The sequence below is a fragment of the Sorghum bicolor genome, chromosome 7, assembly GCF_000003195.3.
Source record: "Sorghum bicolor cultivar BTx623 chromosome 7, Sorghum_bicolor_NCBIv3, whole genome shotgun sequence".
Lineage (NCBI taxonomy): Eukaryota > Viridiplantae > Streptophyta > Magnoliopsida > Poales > Poaceae > Sorghum > Sorghum bicolor.
Window position 1 is genome coordinate 60,651,732 of NC_012876.2, and position 21,469 is coordinate 60,673,200.

At 44.0% G+C, this 21,469-nt stretch overlaps 4 protein-coding genes across 4 annotated transcripts; 2 read left to right on the forward strand and 2 right to left on the reverse strand.

Annotated features, from left to right (window-relative positions):
• LOC8057994 (monodehydroascorbate reductase) lies at nucleotides 464-3,927 on the reverse strand. Its single transcript, XM_002445650.2, has 9 exons — nucleotides 3,599-3,927; nucleotides 3,414-3,485; nucleotides 2,870-2,921; nucleotides 2,671-2,751; nucleotides 2,033-2,151; nucleotides 1,699-1,918; nucleotides 1,486-1,604; nucleotides 1,277-1,402; nucleotides 464-1,135 (listed from the first exon to the last, which is right to left on the reverse strand). The coding sequence occupies exons 1-9, from the start codon at nucleotides 3,644-3,646 to the stop codon at nucleotides 671-673; spliced, it is 1,302 nt and encodes a 433-aa protein (XP_002445695.1). The 5' UTR covers nucleotides 3,647-3,927; the 3' UTR covers nucleotides 464-670.
• On the reverse strand, nucleotides 5,263-11,289 carry LOC8057995 (peptidyl-prolyl cis-trans isomerase CYP71). The gene is made up of 14 exons (XM_002445651.2): nucleotides 10,954-11,289; nucleotides 10,774-10,859; nucleotides 10,353-10,441; nucleotides 9,940-10,179; nucleotides 9,729-9,850; nucleotides 9,204-9,279; nucleotides 8,704-8,811; nucleotides 8,438-8,614; nucleotides 7,735-7,952; nucleotides 7,462-7,594; nucleotides 7,134-7,357; nucleotides 6,224-6,377; nucleotides 6,028-6,130; nucleotides 5,263-5,749 (listed from the first exon to the last, which is right to left on the reverse strand). The coding sequence occupies exons 1-13, from the start codon at nucleotides 11,184-11,186 to the stop codon at nucleotides 6,047-6,049; spliced, it is 1,944 nt and encodes a 647-aa protein (XP_002445696.1). The 5' UTR covers nucleotides 11,187-11,289; the 3' UTR covers nucleotides 5,263-5,749; nucleotides 6,028-6,046.
• Nucleotides 11,448-16,837, forward strand: LOC110437410 (probable 4-hydroxy-tetrahydrodipicolinate reductase 1, chloroplastic). Its single transcript, XM_021465891.1, has 8 exons — nucleotides 11,448-11,784; nucleotides 13,559-13,796; nucleotides 14,339-14,472; nucleotides 14,566-14,640; nucleotides 15,246-15,347; nucleotides 16,089-16,198; nucleotides 16,286-16,373; nucleotides 16,461-16,837. Exons 1-8 carry the CDS (start codon nucleotides 11,569-11,571, stop codon nucleotides 16,527-16,529), a joined length of 1,032 nt encoding a protein of 343 aa, XP_021321566.1. The 5' UTR covers nucleotides 11,448-11,568; the 3' UTR covers nucleotides 16,530-16,837.
• Nucleotides 20,135-21,439, forward strand: LOC8057996. The gene has a single exon (XM_021464745.1). The coding sequence runs from the start codon at nucleotides 20,372-20,374 to the stop codon at nucleotides 21,290-21,292; it is 921 nt and encodes a 306-aa protein (XP_021320420.1). The 5' UTR covers nucleotides 20,135-20,371; the 3' UTR covers nucleotides 21,293-21,439.

Below are 21,469 nucleotides of genomic sequence, written 5' to 3' on the forward strand. Positions count from 1 at the left end.
GAATAGATTTGAATGTCACGGTGTGACTTTAAAATAGTCATGGTTTGAGGATATCTGACAAAGAAGCACTTGATCTTGTCCCTACAGAGTTGTGCCTTCGATATATAATTATGGGATCTATCTCAAGTTTAACCAAGTTTATACTAAATAGTATTAGCATCTGTCTCCAAATAAATGTATCGTGAAAATATATTTTATAGCTAATCTAATGATATTTGTTTTGTATTATGATTTATATAAATTATCAAAGTTCAAACTGTTTCACATCTCGGAAAATAAGATTTATGCGTGAGTATATGCTCGGCAACATCTCTCCCCTGCGAGATGCTTTGGTTGCTTTTCAGGGTGGCCATGATTCCTCCTGTCGTCGGAATCTCCAGCAACCCGTAACTATCCCATAAGAAGAATGAAATATTCTCCAAAAACATCCCATAGTGTTCCACTAGACTATGAACAGAGACGCTACAGATCACATAATACGTACATTATTATTAGTAGGATCGTCATCCCACGGTGGTCACATCAGAAGGCCAAATTATTAGGGAGGAGACTAACAACTATTCTGAATTACAGTACAGTACAACGAAGCAAAAGCTCAAAGTAAAATTGCCAAGAAATCAGCTAAAATTGACACCATTCTCTCTCTCTCTTTTTACACCTGTCCAAGAGCTTAGATTTTGGCAGCGAACTCGATCCCCTGCTCCTTGAGCGCCTGGACGTCGGCCACCGGCGGCTGCACCCTGGCGACCTTGGCGATGGCCTGGTTCTCCTCGGCCGACCCGCCCTCGAGGAACACGCCGACGACCTTGCCGTCCTTCACCCAGTAGCTGCCGAACTTGGGCTTGGCCGAGGCCGGGTCGTTGTCGCCGAACAGCACGTCGTCGCCGACGTTGTCGCCGTAGAACTGCCACGCCACGTCGAACGACCGGGAGTAGAAGTAGGGCAAGTAGTCGTACTCGGCCACCGACTCGCCGGACTCCTTCGCCTTGATCGCCCTCACGGCCTGCTCCGCCGATTTCCGGGCGTGGTCCACGTGCTCCACCCTCCTCTGCTCGTTGTAGAGCTTCAGAGGGAAGGTGGCCACGTCGCCGATGGCGTATACTCCGGCAACACTTGTTTCGAAGAATGCATCGGTCTGACAAAACAAAAATGTTAGCACAATATCAGGCAGGCCATATACTAAGACGCTCATCGAGATTTGGACTTTTTTTTTGGGGGGAAAGAGAGATTTGGACAATTCTGTTGAATTGACTAAAGAAAAGCAAGAAGAACTTACCTTGAGTCCACCTTTCTCCTCATCAACTTGGCGTTTGAAGAGACCCGTCAATGGCCTGCCGCCGACGCCAACAATAACAATATCAGCGTCGAGAACACTTCCATTCTTCAATTTCACTTTGGTGACCTGGCATTCATTAAGGTGAACACGTTAATATTCAGAGCACACATTGCGAAACTGAATCTGCAGAGTGTTCGATCAGTGCTCACATCTCCGTTGGCATCAGCATCGAAACCGACAGCAACCGTGCCCTTCAAAATCTTGATTCCTTTGTTGGTGTAGTAGCCCTCATAGAAATGAGCAATACCAGCAGTGAAGAGGCGGGGCACTACAAGAGATCGAGTTCAAAAGTAAGTTATTGTTTCAGAATAATTCCAGAGAATGGAACATGCGTAATAAGCATTCAGGTCAACGGGACTTACTGCACCAGGGTTCAGGGTACACCATGGTTACATCAAAGTTGTTGATTTTCAAGGCTGCGCTAAGCTCAAGCCCTATGTAACCACCTCCAACAATCACAGCCTTTCCATCTTTCTTTGCTTGCATAGCTGCAACCAACTTGTCGGCATCTGCAATATCCCTCAGATACAAAATGTTGTTGGATTCTGCTCCTTGAACACCAAAATCAGTGAGCTTTATGACCTGAACACAAAGACAGAACATGTCATGAGCGACACAGGTAATAAGTTCCCATTGGAAATTTATGTAAAAGTTAATCTCCTTTGTTTTAGGAGAAAAATTGCAGTGAGAACTAACCGAGGAGCCAGTAGCAATGAGCAAGGTCTCATATGTAAAGGTATCCCCAGCTGCACTGGTCAGAGTCTTTGAGGCAAGGTCAGCCTTCACAATCTCAGTGCTCAGGACCAGTTCAATGCCTGAAAGTAAACATAAGCAGCTCATGGTAAGAACTGTGAAAAAGTAATGCATTTTACACATGTTTGTTCAAGCTGTCAAATAGACTACTCCAGAGGCCAGAGGCCAAACTTGGAGATGGAGTGTTATGATTGCTGATAAGTAAGGTGGCAGTGGCATGCTATATTCAGGGCTCCCAAACACAAAGAAAAATAAAGGACACTTGATCCTGGAGATGAACATTTCCCCAGTGATGCAGGCACAATTCAGCATGCATCTTAAATCTATCATACATGAAGCTGGGTGCAAAATTAATTATTTTTATCTGCAGAATCATAGTCAGTACTATTCCGATGACAGACTACAAGTTCAGGGATATTGATCAACTGAGTGCAAAAGCAATTGTTTCTTTAACCAACATACCGGTGCACATATGAAAGAATCAATAACTAGTACTATTCCAATAACAGACTAAAGTGCAGGGGTATTGATCAATTGAGGAACATCTTTTGGCGAGGAGTAAAGAGTAAAGGAGAGATTACCTTTCTCAGAGTACCATTCAGGAAGTAGCCTCTCTCCACCGCTGCCTACACACGTGTGGAAGCCTGGCAGTCTTGCGGCGTCTGTTGACAGGACATGAACAAGCATCGGGTATCAGTACGAAATCATACGTGCAAAAGGATCATCGGACAGCAGCATGGGGCAAAAACACACCGCTGTGTGCCTCCATTCAGGACTTACTCTGAGGGAAGAGGTATCCCTTGCTAAGTGCAGGGCGCTCATATGGGGCCACCTGAAAGATGAACGATCAAATTAAGCAGAGGCATCGCCATAAAATAACCAGCTGCAGAACAGTTGTAACGATAAAAAAAAGTAGCATCATTTCGGTAAAGGATAGGGTATCCGATTCGATATTCGTGTTTATCTGCTTGTTGAGTTTGTCTGAAACGAAAATGTCCCTGATTTGCCAGCGGCAATGATCCCCAAAAACAAAAGATCCTAAGGATTTTGATTATGGGTTGAAGAAACGTTCATATATGATCCTATTTCAGAGTCCAATTTGGTATGTCACCGAATTTCAGGCGGGAGAGCGAAGAATCAGTGTACGGAAATTCAGAGTCTAAGTATAGCTAACTGGATCAGAGAATTTTGGAGAAATAAATAAGAAAAAAAAAAGATGGGGGGTAACTAGGGTATGGTAGATGGGTAAATGAAACAGAGAGCAAATTGGATTTAATTTGGAACGGGTGGAGGAATGATGAGGATACTGGATACGTATACGTACCGGTTCCTTGGAGATGATGGCGAGCTCGCCCGGGTTGACGCCCTGCTTGGCGAACTCCCTCGCCGCGTACCCCTGCGCGCAGGCACCCTCGTCGTCAGCTCATCAGGCGGTGATCGCCGATCGGGCGGTGACACACGAATCGAAGGCACGGCGGGGGAAAAGAGGGCAGAGGGTTACACACGTACCGCCGCGACGCCGCCGCCGAGGATGACGTACTTGAAGTGCTTCGCCATCCCCCACCCCACGATCAGACAAGCAGGCAGGCAGGCTGGCTGCGAGGAGAAACGAAACGAGACGAGACGATCGCGAAGGACGCCGACCGACGGGAGACGATCCTCGACGGGTGGGGAAGCGGAAATGGAATGGAGTCGGATCGGAGGACGAGGCGAAGACCGCGTTCGTTGGCTCACTTTTTATACACGCCGCCGCTTGCCTCGCCCTTTCCCTGCTTCGCGGGGAGAAGGAAAAAAAAAAGGGCGGGGGTGCAGAGAGGGACCTATCCTGTCTGCCTTCCGTTCCCTTCGCTTCCCCGATTGGCCGCTTCCTCCCCGCTGGCGTTTCGCACTAATGCAGGCGCAACCGCCACGTGGCGCGGTCCCTAGGGGCCGAACGGCGTTGCGTGTGATCCGTCATCAGCTAGCCGGCGGCAGCGCGCACGAGCAGACAACCTACCTAACCACCTCCATGATCCCATCCCGGCGGCTTTCCTTCTTTTTTTTTTCGTTTTTTTTTTTGAGAAATCCCGGCGGCTTTCTGTCAAGCATCTTTTGACTCCGAGACCGCTCACACTTGGCTTGGCTGACTGCATACGTCACTGCTGACGTCGGGATGCCACGAAAGACCTCGGCTTTGTTTAGTTCACCCTGAAAACCAAAAAATTTTCAAGATTCCTCGTCACATCAAATCTTACGGCACATACCTAAAATATTAAATATAGACGAAAATAAAAATTAATTACATAGTTTATCAGTAAATCGTGAGACGAATCTTTTGATCTTAGTTAGTTATGATTAGACAATATTTACCACAAACAAACGAAAGTGCTAAAGTACCTAAAATCTAAAATTTTTGCCAACTAAATAAGGCCGAAAGTGGTGCCGATGTAACGATATAGTACTATTTTTGTGAGTGCGTATATTTAAAGAGGTGTGCTTATCTTATAAGTATATTTTTGTATGAGGTTGCATATTTCTATATTAGGATGGAAAAAAAAAGTGATAATTACTCAGCACTCTCGCTGCTGTCTAAATTGCTCTACACCTTACCTGTATTATAGTTAATTAATTAATAGTAAAATACGGCCAGGATAACCTCCTCAGAGTCGAGAACATTCCTTTACTTGACTGATTGCCGAGGCAGACAGGCCAAATGGGAACACCAGCGATACCCTTCCTTCTCCATCGTCCGGGTTCGCGGCATCATACACGGCGCACACGGCCGAACATTAGTGTAAACAAAGCTAGTCGTCACCCTGCAGACAGCGACGACCAACCAAAGATTCCTCCCCGGTTTACCAGTTTACATTTGCTGATGACGTACAAGTTGGGGACGATCAGGTCAGCGCCAAGACTAGTCAATGTCTACGACATTGGCCTGGTGGGGCCCCACGGCGGCCAACAGGCACCGCCCAACTCTGATGGGTACAGGTCCAGAGTCCAGACGCCACCAATGGTCCGGATGTCAGCATTCTCGTCTTATTTATCAATTAATGTTCAATTATAGACTAATTAGATTTAAAAGATTCATCTCATAAATTACTTTGTAGCTATGTTTTTAGTTTTATAAATAGTCTATATTCAGTACTCTATGTATGTGTCCAAACATTGGATAATACAAACCAAACAGGGCCTTAGAATAGAAACGCAAAAGACCATAAGTAGTTCATTGGGCTAAGTATAAAGTAGCTTTTACAAGTCAGCTTCCACGATCTATGTACGAGGTATCCAAACATGACCCAAACGTATAGGACAATGATGCATACAAATACGTTCCGATATATGATTATACATTGGACAACTGGGCACATCTTCCTCGCACCATTCTCAAAAATTAAACAGCTACTGCGTGTTTTCACTCTTTTTTTCCTTTCATTTAAACCTGAAAGATTAACCCAACGTCACAAATCGACCCCACGATTCTGGAATCCAAAGCTAAACCTAAAATTCCTCAGGTACCATCAATCCTGAAAATTGCAAGGTTCCAATAAGACAGCGTCAACAGCAGCGAAAGGTGTGCTCTATTCACCACAGCATATAGCTGATCTCTAAGACTCCAGCACAATCTTCCACAGGTTAGAAATATGTCCAACCAAGGAGTGCAGGTACAATGTCCAAACCCTGCGCAAGGCACAAAACATTAGACAATGACAACAGCAGCCGATAAAATACAATTAATAGCACATGATTACAGTAGTTCACAAGGGGAACAAATGCAAAAGAGACGCCAATTCAACTAAAGCATCTACCACCGAATGTATCAGCGCCAATATACGGTTGATGTGATATATCAGCAATGGGAACAACAAAAAAATAAACCATGCTCAGAAATGTAAGCTCAGCACAACCAAATTTCCAGATTTATTAAGAGAATATAATTTAAAATAGAAGAAACTGACCAACTGATCAGGTAGGAGCTTATGTCTTGGGAACTGTAACATTCAAGATCTTTACATCTTGATATGGTTTGTCATTCTTGTCAGTCTTGACCTTCTCAATTTGCTTCAAGCACAAAACATAAAGTTAGGAGGAAGAAACAAAGGAAATGCAAGGGCAAAAGTCTGCCACTGAAATGAAGTTGCAAACGCTGAATACCTGGACAACATCCATCCCTTTCACAACTCTACCGAACACTGTGTGTTTGTTATCTAGCCATGGAGTTGCCACAGTGGTGATAAAGAATTGAGAACCATTGGTATTAGGTCCAGCATTGGCCATGGAAAGTGTAAAAGGCCTATCATGCCTCAAGCTGCACAAAAAGCACTAGCAACATCACCGAACTAGAAGGGATGTCATAAGTAACCATATTTTTTAAAAAAAAATAGCGCATAGTGCTATCATAGAAAAACAAGGGTTTGGTACTCCACTTTCTTGAGGGCAAAACCAGTGGGCCATTTCTATTATTATTATAATAATTATTATTACCATCACAAACATACCAGAACCAGAGTAATGAAATCACTAAGGACAGTTGCAATAAGTTCTCTGAACATATATCCCACTGGCCTTGTTTAGTTCCCCAAAAATTTTGCAAAATTTTTCAGATTCCCCGTCACATCAAATCTTTAGACGTATGCATGGAGTATTAAATATAGATGAAAATAAAAACTAATTGCACAGTTTGGTCGGAATTGACGAGATAAATCTTTTAAGCCTAGTTAGTCTATAATTGGACAATATTTGTCAAATACAAACGAAAGTGCTACTATTCCTATTTTGCAAAAAATTTTGGAAGTAAACAAGACCTAATATATCAACCATATATAGGTCTGCCACTTCAAAATGGCACGAACAGAACAGGGTTAAGTATATCTGCATGATATTGCACTATCTCCTTTTCTAAAACAAAATACCAGATCGAATTAAACTTGTTGTCAAAGTTGTATCTTGGAGACAGTCAAGCAAAAATGGATTCATGTGTTCTGATTAAAGGGAAGAAAAAAAATCTGAGTAAAGAATTTATAGAACTCCCATTTGTACCTTATATGGGAAAAAATAAACATACCTCTTGTGAAATTCATCTTCAAATTCAGTGCCCCAGATTGATTGCCCACCAGTGCCATCCCCCAAAGGATCTCCAGTCTGAATCATGAATCCTTTAATCACACGGTGAAATATAAGATTGTCATAATAACCATTCCGGCAATGGGTAGTGAAGTTTTCCACAGTTTTTGGACACTCTTCTGGGTATAGTCTCAAGTGAATGTCACCCATAGAAGTATGTAGCACCTGAAATACAATGATGGATTTGTTAAGAAATTTCAGCCCTCACAAGTTACAACACCAGAAAGAAACAGCTCAGTTATCAAAGTTACATTCAAGGAGCAACATACCAAATTATCAGGCAATGATGTTGTAGCAGTTTTTCCTAGGTCTGATACAGACAAAAGCTCTTCTGGAGGTGGTTTTTCATTGAAAACATCTCTACCCTTAGTTGCGTCTTCAGGCTCTTCCGGTTCCCTACGACTGGTAAAACCATGTTACACAAGAAACAAGATATAGGATAACTTTTTGAAGAGGAATTCACCAAGCAAAATCATAAACCAACGTGCAAAACCATAAACCAGCCAATGAAGGAACTCTCCAGATATAGTTGAATGGCATACCTAAAGAGATATATCCGATGCTTCTTGAAAGCACAACAGAGCAGTGTTGGATCTGATAAGGGTTCCTTGCTATCATTGACATTGGCAGCTACTGAAGGTATTTTTCTAACCTTCTTGTTGCCTTTGTCTCCTTGGTATAATGCAATTCTCAGAAACCTCTCATTGTTCTCTACCTTCCCCAGGATGCGGGAAACCTTATTTGTGTGCAAATTTACAATCTGCACATGTATGACAAAGCTAATAAGTTTTACAGAAAAGATTTAATAACAATATGACCCATATACTGATATACACAATCAGGCAATCAGCAAAAAGCAGGGAATGGTCTATCATCCATTTACACAATCAACAAATCAAGAGGAGAAACATGAAAGAGCCCCATCTTGACACACAAGGAACTAAGACAATTAGACAAATCATGAATCATTTTGTATTTGTTTGGACTTTGGACTTTGGACTTCTGGACTAACTACTAAGCCCTCAATGCCGTAATCTTCTAGTAAAACCATAAAGTTCAAGCACCAATCGACCCGTATAAGATGTAAAGATCTTACAGCATTAAAGAATCTCCAATAGAAACATTTGGTCACCACATATTTAAGAAAACAAAAGGAATACAATATATACATCAGAAAAAATTGAAGTATATAAAGAACAAACTAATATAAAGGAAAATATGGGAAAGAAAGAAAGTGCAGCATACCTTTACACCCAAAAGGGTAGCGTAAATAAGAAAATTGCTGCTCTCATCAAAGACAGCATTAGGTTGTGGGACATTTTCTGTTTTCTCTATTTCCTTCTCTACAGCCATTCGTCGTCCAAAATCAATAGCATCAAGGTGATACAATGGAACATCACTTCTTTGAAGATCTTGTGCCACCTAGAAATGACAATATTCATCAACTAAATATAAGAATGCAATATGATAACCTGTGCTCTCCAAATATTTGCCAGGGGAAAGTTTCTTACCTCTAGGGACTCGTCATATACACGTCTTAATTTCCCAGTTTTGAACCAAAATACCCGTATCCTGCGATCAGGGGATGTGACAGCAAATTGAGTGCCATCATTGCTTACCTGAATAGCACCAGATCATTTAGCAGAGTTATTCAATGCATAATATGAAGGATAATACTGGCCACAGCCCATAATTTTGAAGTGTCAGATTGACAACACATTAGGCATGGTTTATTGTGTCCAATTATTTACTTTAATGTCATTTCTCAGATAAGCATATACATATTTCAGAATGAAGAACCCAAATCCAAAAATTCAGATAGCTTCATCTAACTGACGTGCCAATAAAAAAGAGAAGGAAAAGGCATGTTGCATAGCAGTACAATGTCATTGAGTATACCAGTATGGTTCTGCAAAGCATTCAATCCCATTCCCATTCAATAGTATGCCTACTTAATGTATTACTAACAAAGAAACAAGATATGGAAATCAATCTAGGACTAAGAAAGTACCTCAATAGCAGACACACTTGTCTTGCATTTCGCAATTTCAAATAGATTTGTATCCGATTTCAGGCGAAACCTCACCCTGCACAAAACAAGCAGCAATGTTTATTGAGTTCATGAATTAGTCAAGTGGAATAATTGTGGATGGCACAAAGGGAAATCACAGGAATATGCAGACAGAATGATATGATTGAACAAAAATCTAATCCAGAAACAACTAGGTAGGTTATTATCAAGCAAGGAATTCATAAGAAACAGGACTAAAACTGAGGTATTAATTATGTTATTCCTTGAACAGTTGCATGTCACTAAATATAATAACACCTAATCAGATTTCACTGAGATGAACATATACAATACAACCGGTATGTTGTTCCAGTTATGAAGTTTTCAGTAGAAGTAGTGAATGATGCAAACATATGCTAAGGTTTGCAGCATTTTTCAGCACTCAACACCATTGGAGAGTGTTTTCATGAAGTTAAATCTAAGCTACATACGACAAGAAATAGCTGGAAACGAGCAATAACATACTCATTTTCTGGAAACTTGAGGGTAGATGGAGACCAGTATTCCAACAGTCCTTTGGCATCAGCAGATATAACAACATCATGAATGTGGTTATATTTCATAACTTTGACAGGGCCACCATGAATCTGCAATTAAAGAAGCAGCTTATGGAGTAAGCATCTATTGCATTTAACAGAAACTATACAAACAAGCATCGAAAGGAACAGAAGAATACCTCTTTGGACATGATTGGGTCATTTGAACCAGAATGAGTATCAAATATGTGAACTAAAGGTGTATTCCGGTCACTAACAGCAAGTTTTGGTTTAACATCTCCTTCTCGATGAACCCACTCAATAGCCCCAGGAACAAATGAGAGACGCATCATGAACATCATGTCATAGTTTACAACATCATATATCTTCACAGACCGATCGTTGGATATTGTGCAGCAAAGCAATCCATCAACACTCACCTGCATTACTGAATCATGCTATAATTTGAGTCGTTCAAACTACCAATAACACAGGCATGAGCAATGGTAAAAGCAAGCAAGCCAAAGAATACTCTATGCATCATCATAGGATAAGTAACACGAGTGTAACAGCGCTGAATCAATAAAATGAACTTAAGTATGTGTGCACTCACAGCTAGACCTTCGATGGGACTGAGATGAGACCGAAAATGTTTAGCAAATTCAATCCCAACAGGTTTCTTCTTCCAAAACTTCAGATGCCCTAAAACAGAAGAAAAGAAAGTCAATTAAGCTCTCATCTCTGAGACTGCAACAAATAGTATTCCCCCTTAATAAGCTCAATAAAATGAATTCCTGCATAGATCTAAGCTCTCAAGGAGTGCTGTTCACCAAGACTAAGGCATGACACTCCAGACTCTAAGCCCTCAATTTGAATTCAGCAATCACAGGATAGAATATTTTGCTATTTGCAGTTTGAACACATCTTCCAGAAAAATCAACATACAGACTGGCAACTAGTTAACTCAATCAATATTTTAACACACCAAATAAAACATGATACTCAGATACTGAGACGGGTATCAAAGAGATCACCATCTGCACTCCCAGTGATGAAGAAGTCAGCAGGTGATACGGCGACGTGGGTGACGACATCCCGATGCATATAGCTCTTCTCGTACCTGCGAATCAAAAACACTTTAGTTAAACCAGCTCTCAGCGGGAGGCGCCACCAAATCCTGACCCCAAATGGCAAGGAGGGTGGAGAGGGCGCACATAGCGGCGGAGGGGAGGGCGTCGAGGAACGCCTGCTCGAACTGGAGCGGGCGCTTCTGCCGCTGCTTCGCCGGCGCAGGGCCCGGCCCGATCATCTCATCCTCCTCCTGCCCCACCGTGGGGGTGGCCGCCGCGCCATTGAGGTGCTCCCGCTTGCTCTCGTGCGCACCACCGTCGTCCATGGTCGTGCTCGTTATGGTGGACTGCTCTGTCGTCTCGCTGGCCGACGCCATCGCGGCCTCGTGCTCGAGAGCTCTGCTAGGGTTCTGGGGATTCGGGGGACGGAACGGGGGACTGCGCGAGCTTCACGAGTGATTTGTGATGGCCGTAGAATTTGCGGGGCCTTTTGGCAAAAAGGCTGCGCGCGGCCGCCCACCGCCTCCAGGCTCCAGCATCGATCTCTGTGGCCTTTTGTTAGAGAAAAGCCCATCAGGCCCAGTTTATCGCGGCCCAAGCCCAAAGACGAACGAGTTAAAACCCTAGCGCGTAGGCACAAACCCATCGGCGTCGCCATCCCCGCTCCCCGGTGTGCCACGCCTAGGACTAGGAGCTCCCCGCACTGCGGCGACCTCTCTCCCTGCCTCCCAATCTGCACATCACCTAAAGCGCAACCAAATGCTCTCCGCCACCATCCCCGCGCACCCGGCCGCCGCCACACCGCTGCGGCGAAGGTACCGGCTTCGCCCTCGCCAGCCACTCTGCGCCCCAATTGGCACGGCGGCGACGAGGCAGTGGATGGCGACGACGAGGCTCTCGGTCACCAACGCGCTTGCTAACCTATCCGTTGAGAGTGCCCCCGCGGCGCCTCCCAAGCTCTCGTTCCCGATACTGGTGAGGAAGTTTGGCTTTGCTCTACTTTGGCTGTGGACTGACGTTTCTATTTCAGCATAGTGATGGAGTAGGGGAAAGGCAAGGCAATGGTAGTTTTTTTTTTGTATGTGTAGTTGATGATATAAATCAAACTTTAGGTGTCTATTGGGCTTTCAGGATTTCAGCACCATACACTGTGGGGCAATGTTGTCAATGAACTGATAAGCAATATTAACTGTACATAGGTGGTTGAATTCTGTTTAGAGCAATTAGGGAAATATACTATACAGTTCTAATGAATCATGTGTACTTTGCTTCATGGAAATTAGTTGCATGTTGAACTCTTTAGATGATTGCTACTTCCTCTGTTCCAAATTGTAGGTCGTTTTCAGTTTTGTCCTAAGTCAAACTTCTCTAGTTTTGATCAAGTTTATAGAAAATACACAAACATCTACAACATAGATTCGTTAGGTACACAATGAAATATATTTTGATAGTGCATTTATCTGATATGCAGATGTTAATATCTTTTCCTATAAACTTGGCCAAAGTTAGGCAGGTTTGACTTAGGAGTATAGGACAAACCTAAAATGACTTATTGAGACAAATGGATTACTATTTATATAAGAAATTTGATTATTTGCTTAGCCTCAATTGTTTACCCATTGGTAAGTATCTTCCATAATCTTTTCAGCCTGGCCATTGGCGGTGAGTCAGTCAATTTCTGAAATACTAAGAAAAAATTGAGCAAAAAGGTTTGTCCTTTGTTTGTGTATCGTGGCTGGTGCTTCTAAGTTCCATGAACTCCTACTTAGGTGGCTTGCCCCAGATGCTTAGCATTGGGCGCTAGTCTGGTCATCTTTCTGTCGTGCCTGCATCATTGAAACATAAATATGTGTGTGGTCTGTGTTTGAGTGGGGCTGTTTTAGCCTCACCCTGTTTGTACCCCTTTTCTCCCTTAATGAAATAACATGCACCTCTCGTGTCCTTCAAGAAGGAAAAAGGGTCATACTTGGATGATACTTTCTCCATTCCAAAATGTTGCTACTGGCATCGTTATGTTAGGGCCATCCTGGGCTCTTGCTCCCCTTTGCCTGAATTTACCTCCTTCCAAACAAACACTCTGATTATCGGCTCAAAATCGGCCTGCTGAAAGTCTGTATGGCGCTGCATGCCTGCATGCATGCTGAAATCAACTCCTTGCTGTCCCATATAGCCTATGAATTCTTTATGGCTCACACATGCCACACATCATCTCATGTTGGAGTTGTTTGCTTGTCTCCCTCACAGACAAGGCTACACGGCACACAATAATAATAGCTTAGCTAGCAGTAGCAGCCACTCATCCAACCTCGTTATCCTGCATTTGCTAGCAGCCGCACATGCTGATTGGATCGCAACTCGCAAGTATACTAATCTGCCACCGGCTATTGATTTGCCCAGTCTACTTTAATGTGCTTATTGTTTCTTGCGCTAGTTGTACTTGTTCACTGCAGTCAGTTTAGTTTTACATAGAACTAGTACATTGAGTAAAGCACAGTTGAATTGCTAGTGCATTGATGCACAGTGGTAAAGCAAATTGAAGGGGATCTTGCTTCCTTGTGGGTGCATAGACTTAGGCCATACAGGGTGCCTACATGGTGGAATTTTGATCATAATCACTGTTTTTACACTTTTGAAGAGGTGGATTTGCACCCTCTAAATGCTAATAAATTGCTTTGCCCCTGTTGATACATATGTGTTACTATGTTGTCGGAATTATGTTTCACTTACTACAGCTCTGTTATTTGTGCAGGTGAATAGTTGCACTGGAAAAATGGGAAAGGCTGTTGCTGAAGCAGCTGTCTCGGCTGGTCTTCAGTTAGTTCCTGTATCATTCAGTGCCATGGAGGTCCCTGATGGAAAGATTGAAGTATGTGATAGAGAAATTTGTATTCATGACCCATCTGAAAGTGAAAAAATTCTCCCTTCCATTGTTAAGGAGTACCCAGATCTCATAGTTGTCGATTACACTGTGCCTGATGCTGTTAATGGTGAGTGTATTTGTAATTCCTATTGAAATTTATGTGTCTTTTCTTCCTTGTTAACATGCTCTGAAGAAAAAAAAATCTTCCATAGTCAATTCTGGATTACTTATGCTTATAGGAACTGGTTCACTCAATCTGATATTACCTGCCCATTTCTGATTTTGTGAATGAATATCCATGAGAAGTCTACTTTGTACTAATTAAGTAGTTTGTAAATGATTTTTGAAAATAAATGAGGATCCGGGGATCTTATTATTGTTCTGTTGTTATTGCCTATATTGTATTGCCATTATGTAATAGAGAACATGATTGTCGAGTTAAAGAATTGCTTTCCTTTAGTGATACTACATAAAATAAGCACCTTGGTAGAAAACAGAATCTCGTTTTCTTTCATCTTATCTCAGGCTGCTCAAATTTAGGAGTATACATATACTTATTTGTTATGACCATGAAAACAAAAGTTTTTTATGCCTCAGTGTTCTTTATTTTTCATATTATTATTCACCATTCTTTGTTATTTTTAATGGTTTAGAGTATTTGGTATGCAGCCAATGCTGAACTCTATTGCAAATTGGGTTTGCCATTTGTAATGGGCACAACTGGTGGAAATAGGCAACTGTTGCACAAAACTGTGCTTGATGCGAATATTTATGCTGTGATATCCCCACAGATGGGAAAGCAGGTACAATTATTCTCATCACGTGGTCAGCACTTATGATCATCATGTGGATAACATTTGAACCTTTCTTGATGGTATAACTTCTTGATTTTTTAGGTTGTTGCTTTTCTTGCTGCCATGGAAATTATGTCAGAGCAATTTCCTGGTGCATTTTCTGGTTACAAACTGGAGGTATAGTTTGATCTCTGCCCTAGAAAAATTAATGTTGCTATTTTTTCCTTTGTTCTAATCCTAAAGCTTGACTATTTTGCACTCGATGCCCTTAAATGTGTTTTTCTTCATTATGGGCACAGTAAGTTTTTGTTAACACGCGAGAGGATTACATATCGTTTCATCAAGAAAGAAGAGAATACAAAGGGGAGTAGAAACCCCCCAAAACGCGCACCTAAGACACACACCCCTAAGGCCCTAACACAATTTATTTAAGGAAAAAAAACGAAGCAGCAAGCCTATTCCAGCAGAACCGGCCATCAACCACAAGCCAGCGGCTCTAGCCTGCTTGAAACAACCTAGCAAACATCTGCTGCAGACCTTTTGCTCCAGCAGCACACCATAGGATACACTCTTTAGTGACTGCTTTCAGCACCATTGTGACATTTGGTTTTGCCATTGAAGACAATCGTTCCGATGCTTCCAAATTTCTCAAGCCACAACGATAATAAGTGAATCAAACCCCTTCCACATCTCCTTGAATAATTATGATTATTGTCCCAAAAGCATCATATTATCACTGTCTTCAGAAAAGTATTTTATGTTGAATTGGCACACCTCCACAGGTCATGGAGTCTCATCAAGCAACAAAATTGGACATTTCTGGGACTGCCAAGGCTGTTATCTCTTGCTTTCAGAAGTTGGGTGTATCATTTGACATGAATGAGGTATTGCTTAAAAAATATTTACAGTCAATAAATTGTCATGTTTGTTTTTTTCCTAACCATACTTGTGATGCTTCTCCTAGGAAACAATACTCGTGCCAACCTCTTAATCTTGCTTTTCTATGTAGACTTTTCAAGTCACATGAATTTCTAGAAGAGCCTTGTTTGTTTCTGCTTATAAATGGATTCTTGGTGAAAAAATGCGAGAAATCAAACGCCTCGTTTATTCCTGCTTTTGCCGACTGGTGCTTCAGAACTTTGAACTAGCAAAATCGAGAATTGGGACTTGAAAAAATCCTTGCGGTACAGCGATTATAAGTGAAGCTAGTCAATTATAAACGGAAATAAACAGGACTAATACGATTGAAATTTAATCCAGCTTATTAATCTTGTAGGTTGAGGTTGAGTACACCCACGAAACAGCCTCTAGCCTAGTGGTTAGAGCACCTGAGTAGCATCTAGTAGGCCTGGGTTCAACTCCTCATGGGAGCGAATTTAAACAGGTCTTCTCTGAAAAAAAAATAAAAAAAAGGCTGGGATTTCCCCTGCTGACTTCGGTCAAAAAGGTAGAGTATCACCCCATCTCCAAATTACCTGTATCAGGCCTTTGTTTGAGTGAGCTTCTCTGACTTTGTAGTGAAGATGTACATTTATTCTTTCTAATGCAGCATACCAAGCTTACAGTGAAGAAATTTATGTTGGTTTTGCAAGTGTACTTTTCTCACACTGGTCTGCCTGTTGTAGGTAAAGCAAGTTAGGGATCCTGAGGAGCAGGTAGCTTTGGTGGGTGTCCCAGAAGAACATCTCGGGGGTCATGCCTTCCACATGTATCATCTCACTTCACCTGATGGGACGTAGGTTTCTTGACCCTTTTCTAGGCATTTTCTGTGTTTTAAGGCCTTGCATAGGACGATGAGCAGCTAATTACCCTTGCTTTGCAGAGTTTCGTTTGAGTTTCAGCACAATGTATGTGGCCGTTCAATATATGCAGAAGGAACTGTTGATGCTGCTATGTTTCTCTACACAAAGGTGAGGATCTTCAACTCTTTGTTGTTTCACGATGGTCCGAGGTTTTTACTGGAGGCAGGTAGTAGTTGACTTTCCATGCTATCGCAGATAAAATCTGGGGCGAGCAAGAAATTGTATGACATGATTGATGTCTTGAGAGAAGGGAACATGAGATGAGATCCATGCTGACTTCATGAGTGCTTATGTACCAATTTGCAAGCTCAATTCCAATGTGAATTAGGCTACTTTTCCAATGTACCAGCCTTCCCAATGTACCAATTTTTGTGTTAGTCACTTGCAGTTTTGGATTGGCAGCTTCGATGGCAGAAAATGTACCCGCTCAAGTTCCAAACTGTTAGTGCATAGGTTTTTACTATGCACTGAGTCACATCTAGCGAAAATAAATTACAATTTGATATGGAGTGTAAAGGAAAGAGACAATCTCTTTCTGCTCTGAGTCACATCTACCCAAGTATGCTTGCTCATTTTAGTAACTTTGTCACACCCGTGGCTGCTGGTGAGTTCAACAGGAAGAAATTAGAGATGGCCTGTGTTTTGCTTTTCTGAATTTTTGGACGACACACAATCTGATCCTCCAACTGGGTCTCATAGTTGGTTGTCTCACATGTCAGCTAAGCACATAGACTAGGACACCTTAATCACGAATTACATTTCCACCCTACAAAAAGAGTTTTCTGGGCATCATATTCCATGTTTAAAATCACTCCATCCTCTTCAGGGTCACAAAAAATGAATGCTATGAATCTGAATCGTTCTTGTTAACAAGAAATCTGTTAAAAAGGGAATGGGGAGCATGGTGATCACATCCGCACCTGTTGAAGACACGGATCCAACTCACCCTAGGCACCGAAATAACCGAAACCGAAAAAATCGGTTCCTGTTTGGTTCCTGGTTCTGACGAACCAAATTTAGCAGGAGACTCGGTTAACCGAGGGAACCGAAATTTCAACCCATGACACTTTGACAGCCCAAATAGAAAGTAGCCCAACCCAAAAACCTGAAACCCTAATCAATTTCCTAGTTACCTGGCTGGCTGGCTCCCACTCCCAATCTCCACGACTCCACCAGGCACCAGCCGCCGCCGCCCACCAGGCCACCACCGCCCACCCGCACGGCCGCACCAGCCCAGCACAGCAGCACTCGCCACTCGCCAGTCACAACTGGCAAGGACTCCACCGAGACCACCAGGCAAGGACTCGAGTCTCCAGGTTCCAGCAGTCCAGCTCCAGGCTCCAGCTCCACCGCTCTAGGCTCCAGTAGTCTAGCCGCCGGCCGCCGCCCACCACCTCGGCCCCTGGGTCCCCGCACAGTCGCACCGCCTTGAGCCACGCACGGCAGCACGGGCGGCGGGCGCACGCCGCACGGCCAGGCCTAGGCACACCGCACACATCCGCCAGACCGCCAGCCACCAGGCGCCGTGCATAGCTCCTCGTCGTCCTTGTCCGACGATCTTCTACAACGGCTCCGGCTCCTGTTGACTGCATGAAAATCAGGCAAAAATGCTGCCGAAATTTACAATTGAATGGGATGTTTATTGCATTTTGATTTTTTTTTGGGTTCGAACCGAAACCGAACCGAATTACACGAAACCGAAATTTCTCGATTTCGTATTTTCTAAAGAACCGATCGGTATCTATTTGTGTTGGAACCGAATTTGTTAGATAACCGAAGTACCGAACCCGATCGGTTCCGGTTAACCGAACGCCCAGTCTGGCCCCAGGTTAGTGACCAGGATTAGTTTTCAACCATAGATCTAATCCTATTCGGGTTGCTTCGGCTGTGAGCGTTTTGGAGGGGCGGACGGGCTCAGCCCTGGACACGAGCTCTGCCCTGACGCGATCCGACGAGCTCCACCCCGCCTTGACCTTGGACCTAGCGGGCGGACGGTTGCGACGGGTGGCTGCAAGCTGCCGACGACAACAACAGCAGAGAGCAGACGAGGCGGCTAGCGTCTTGTGCATTTGATTGATAAGCCTGAGAGAAAAATATTATTAAATCGGCTTATAAGCTCAAGCAAACATGCTGTAGGGCCAGAGACCGTGGCGGATACGCCGAGGAAGAACTCAAATACAGTCCCTCCGTCCACAATGCATGTCTCGTTTTTTAAAAAGTCAAAAAATAATAATTAAAAATATATTAAATAATATGAATATTTATATATAAATAAGTATATTATGAAAGCATGTTTCATGTTCAACCTAATAATATATAGTACATATGATAAAGATAATATATTTTTGTATATATTTTAGCAAAATTTAAAAAAATAATTTTTCCGAAAAACAAAATGTGCATTTATTTGTCGAGAAGAAAAAAAGGATGAATCTGTTCAGTGTCCTTGTCCCAAACCGAACGTCAACCTTAAGAAACACCGGCGAACGACTTCATGACATGATGACTGCTTCTCGGTGGCGAGTTCTCCACCCGGCAGTCAGCTTGGCAATTCTGGGTCGTGGAGAATAATCGCGATTGATGTTGTGAAAACACTTTCGTATAGTTTTTTTTTTTTTTTTTGCCACACAAAAGACAAAACGATAGCGACCGGGCTGCACTGACCCAACCATGTACGAGCTTTCAGAACATTTTGGTGTGCCTAGAGGCCATTCCCAGCGAACATTTCCCTGTAAGGCTGTAAGCAACGAAGTATTTGGTTGATTGATGGCTGAAGCAGGTCACGTAGTGTAGAGTTTTTTCATTAAATCTTTGCTACATCTTTTTAAAAAAAAAACTAAATCTTTGATACATCTTTAAAACAAATGCTAACACGACACTCTATTTATTTCCAACCACCTCAACAAAGATAATGCCTGATGTTTCCAGCCATTGCTTAGCTCATGGAACGTGCATGTGTCCAGTGTCCTGGACAAGATATCTCTGTTCGTGCATCGCTAATTGCGCTGTGGCGTCGATTCGGTCGACCAGTATCTTCCGTGCCAGCCGAACGCCCAAACACACATTTTCCTCACAATAATGAAAAACAATTAGTATTAGGATATTAGATATTGTGGGACACCAGAAATCAAATAAAATCAAGGGGTCAAAAAAAAGACATGATGATAGGTTAGGAGTTAGGGCGTCAAGCACATCGGGCCGGAATATGATATGGTCGATCTGTCGTGCAAAATTCACTTAGACCCCCTTTGCAATGGAGGAACTTTCCTGCTTCTGTGTTTTTTCGGCAAAAATGAATTGATTCTGCCAAAGTCTCGTACCATTTCTGTAAATTCTTGCATTCCAAAGGGTCCCTTAGGCCTTGTAAAAGTTTTCGAGCTATTGTAGCATTTTTGTTTGTATGTGGTAATTATTATCCAATCATGAAGTAACTATGCTTAAAAGATTCGTCTGCTAAATTACAGATAAAATATGCAATTAGTATTAATTTTATTTATATTTAATGCTCCATACATATGCCTCAAGATTCGATAAGAGAGAAGTTTTTGAATTTTTGGGGTGAAGTAGGCCTTGTTTAGTTTCACACCCAAAAATTTTTTACTCATCACATCGAAATTTTAGATATATACATAGAGCATTAAATATAGACAAAAACAAAAACTACTGTAAATCACGAGGTCTATAATTATACATTAATTGTTAAATAAAACAAAAAAAACCCTACGTAGCCAAATACAAAAACTTTTTCAACTAAACGAGTAGCGCGATGGGTTACACGACGACAGCTAACAATAAAATATAGTTCGGTCAAACTGCCGAACAATTTAACAAACAAATTCCTTAATTGACCAAACCTGAAGATACTGGCGGGTGGTTCTGCCGTTAATTAATCCTCTGACTGACTGCCATCTCCTTGCAACCTCAACTAACGACACGTACACCTGCCGATTAAAACGCCCGTCTCCTCTCCTCGCCTCTCCTCGCCTCCCTCCAATGCATTCGCATTCGCATTTGCAGCAGATTCGCGCCCGCCCTCCGCAGCGTTCTTTGTTTTGCGTCGCCATTGCTGACCTGTTGTCCGAATCAGGCGGCGGCGGCGGCGAGCGATGAGGGAGCTGTCCTGCTTCAGCGACGGCTCCGTGTGCGTCGCGGCGGCCGCCTCCGTCTCCGGCCGCGGGGCGCTGGACCGGGCGCTGCAGGCGGCCACCACCAGCGTGTACAGAGCCGTGCTGTCCTCGGGCAAGGAGATGCTGGTCCGGGTGACGTGGACCCGGAGCGCGGCGGGAGTGGCCGGCGTCGCGGTCGCCTTCGACGATGGCGGCGGCGCCTCCTCCGACGCGCCGGCGAGGACAAGGCCTGTCCTGCTGCTGCACAAGAAGCGAGGGAGCCGGTCGCTGGTCACCGGCGCCGGCACGGCCGTCGGCGTGCACTGGGACACCGCGGAGGCCAAGTACGCCTCGTGGTCGTCGCCGTCGTCCCCGGAGCCCGAGCGCGACTACTGCCTCGCCGTCGTGGCCGACGCCGAGCTCGCGCTCCTCCTCGGCTCCGGCGGCGCGGCGCGCGAGCTCTCCCGCCGCCTCGCCGTCGCCCCGACCGCGCCCGCGCTCCTCGTCAGCCGGCGCGAGCAGCTGCGGTGCGCGGCGGCGGCGCACGTCACGCGCTGCAGGTTCCGGGAGGGCGGGGACGAGCACGAGGTGGCCGTGCACGCGTGCCGGGGCGGCGGGGACGACAAAGGGGAGCTGCGGGTCACCATCGACGGCGAGAAGGTGGCGGAGGTGCGGCGGGTCGGCTGGGGATTCCGGGGCAACCGCGCCGCCGTGCTGGCCGACGGGGAGGTGGTCGACGTCATGTGGGACGTGCACGACTGGTGGTTCGGTGGCCGGGGCGGCAGCGCGGGCTCGGGGGCGCAGTTCATGGTGAAGGCCAGGGCGGAGAAGGAAGGCAGGCTGTGGATGGCCGACGACACGGCGGCCAGGGGCCAGTCGCCCGGTGGCTTCTTCTTGCATGTGCAGTGCTACCGCCGGTGACGATTGAATTGATGGTGGCCGCCGTCACCTGTGGAGGTCTTGCTGGTAGAGGTCTGCTATATGCTAAACTCTTTTACTCCTGATTGATGACTGGTGATCTAAGTGTAACAGTGCATATAAAGAAAAGCAGTGCAAAATTCAAACAAAGGGAAGAAATGTTCATACAGTTCTATGCGA

Coding starts and splice junctions, on each gene's coding strand:
- LOC8057995 (XM_002445651.2), bottom strand. CDS start 11,186: ATGGCGTCGGCCAGCGAGACGACAGAGCAGTCCACCATAACGAGCACG. Junction 8,812..9,203: donor CAAGTGTGTCTGCTATTGAG/GTACTTTCTTAG, acceptor GGTGCTATTCAG/GTAAGCAATGATGGCACTCA. Junction 6,378..7,133: donor GAAGATGAATTTCACAAGAG/GTATGTTTATTT, acceptor CTTTTTGTGCAG/CTTGAGGCATGATAGGCCTT.
- LOC110437410 (XM_021465891.1), top strand. CDS start 11,569: ATGCTCTCCGCCACCATCCCCGCGCACCCGGCCGCCGCCACACCGCTG. Junction 13,797..14,338: donor TGTGCCTGATGCTGTTAATG/GTGAGTGTATTT, acceptor TTTGGTATGCAG/CCAATGCTGAACTCTATTGC. Junction 16,199..16,285: donor CTCACTTCACCTGATGGGAC/GTAGGTTTCTTG, acceptor CTTGCTTTGCAG/AGTTTCGTTTGAGTTTCAGC.
- LOC8057996 (XM_021464745.1), top strand. CDS start 20,372: ATGAGGGAGCTGTCCTGCTTCAGCGACGGCTCCGTGTGCGTCGCGGCG.
- LOC8057994 (XM_002445650.2), bottom strand. CDS start 3,646: ATGGCGAAGCACTTCAAGTACGTCATCCTCGGCGGCGGCGTCGCGGCG. Junction 2,752..2,869: donor GGGATACCTCTTCCCTCAGA/GTAAGTCCTGAA, acceptor TCCTGTCAACAG/ACGCCGCAAGACTGCCAGGC. Junction 1,919..2,032: donor TCATTGCTACTGGCTCCTCG/GTTAGTTCTCAC, acceptor CTTTGTGTTCAG/GTCATAAAGCTCACTGATTT.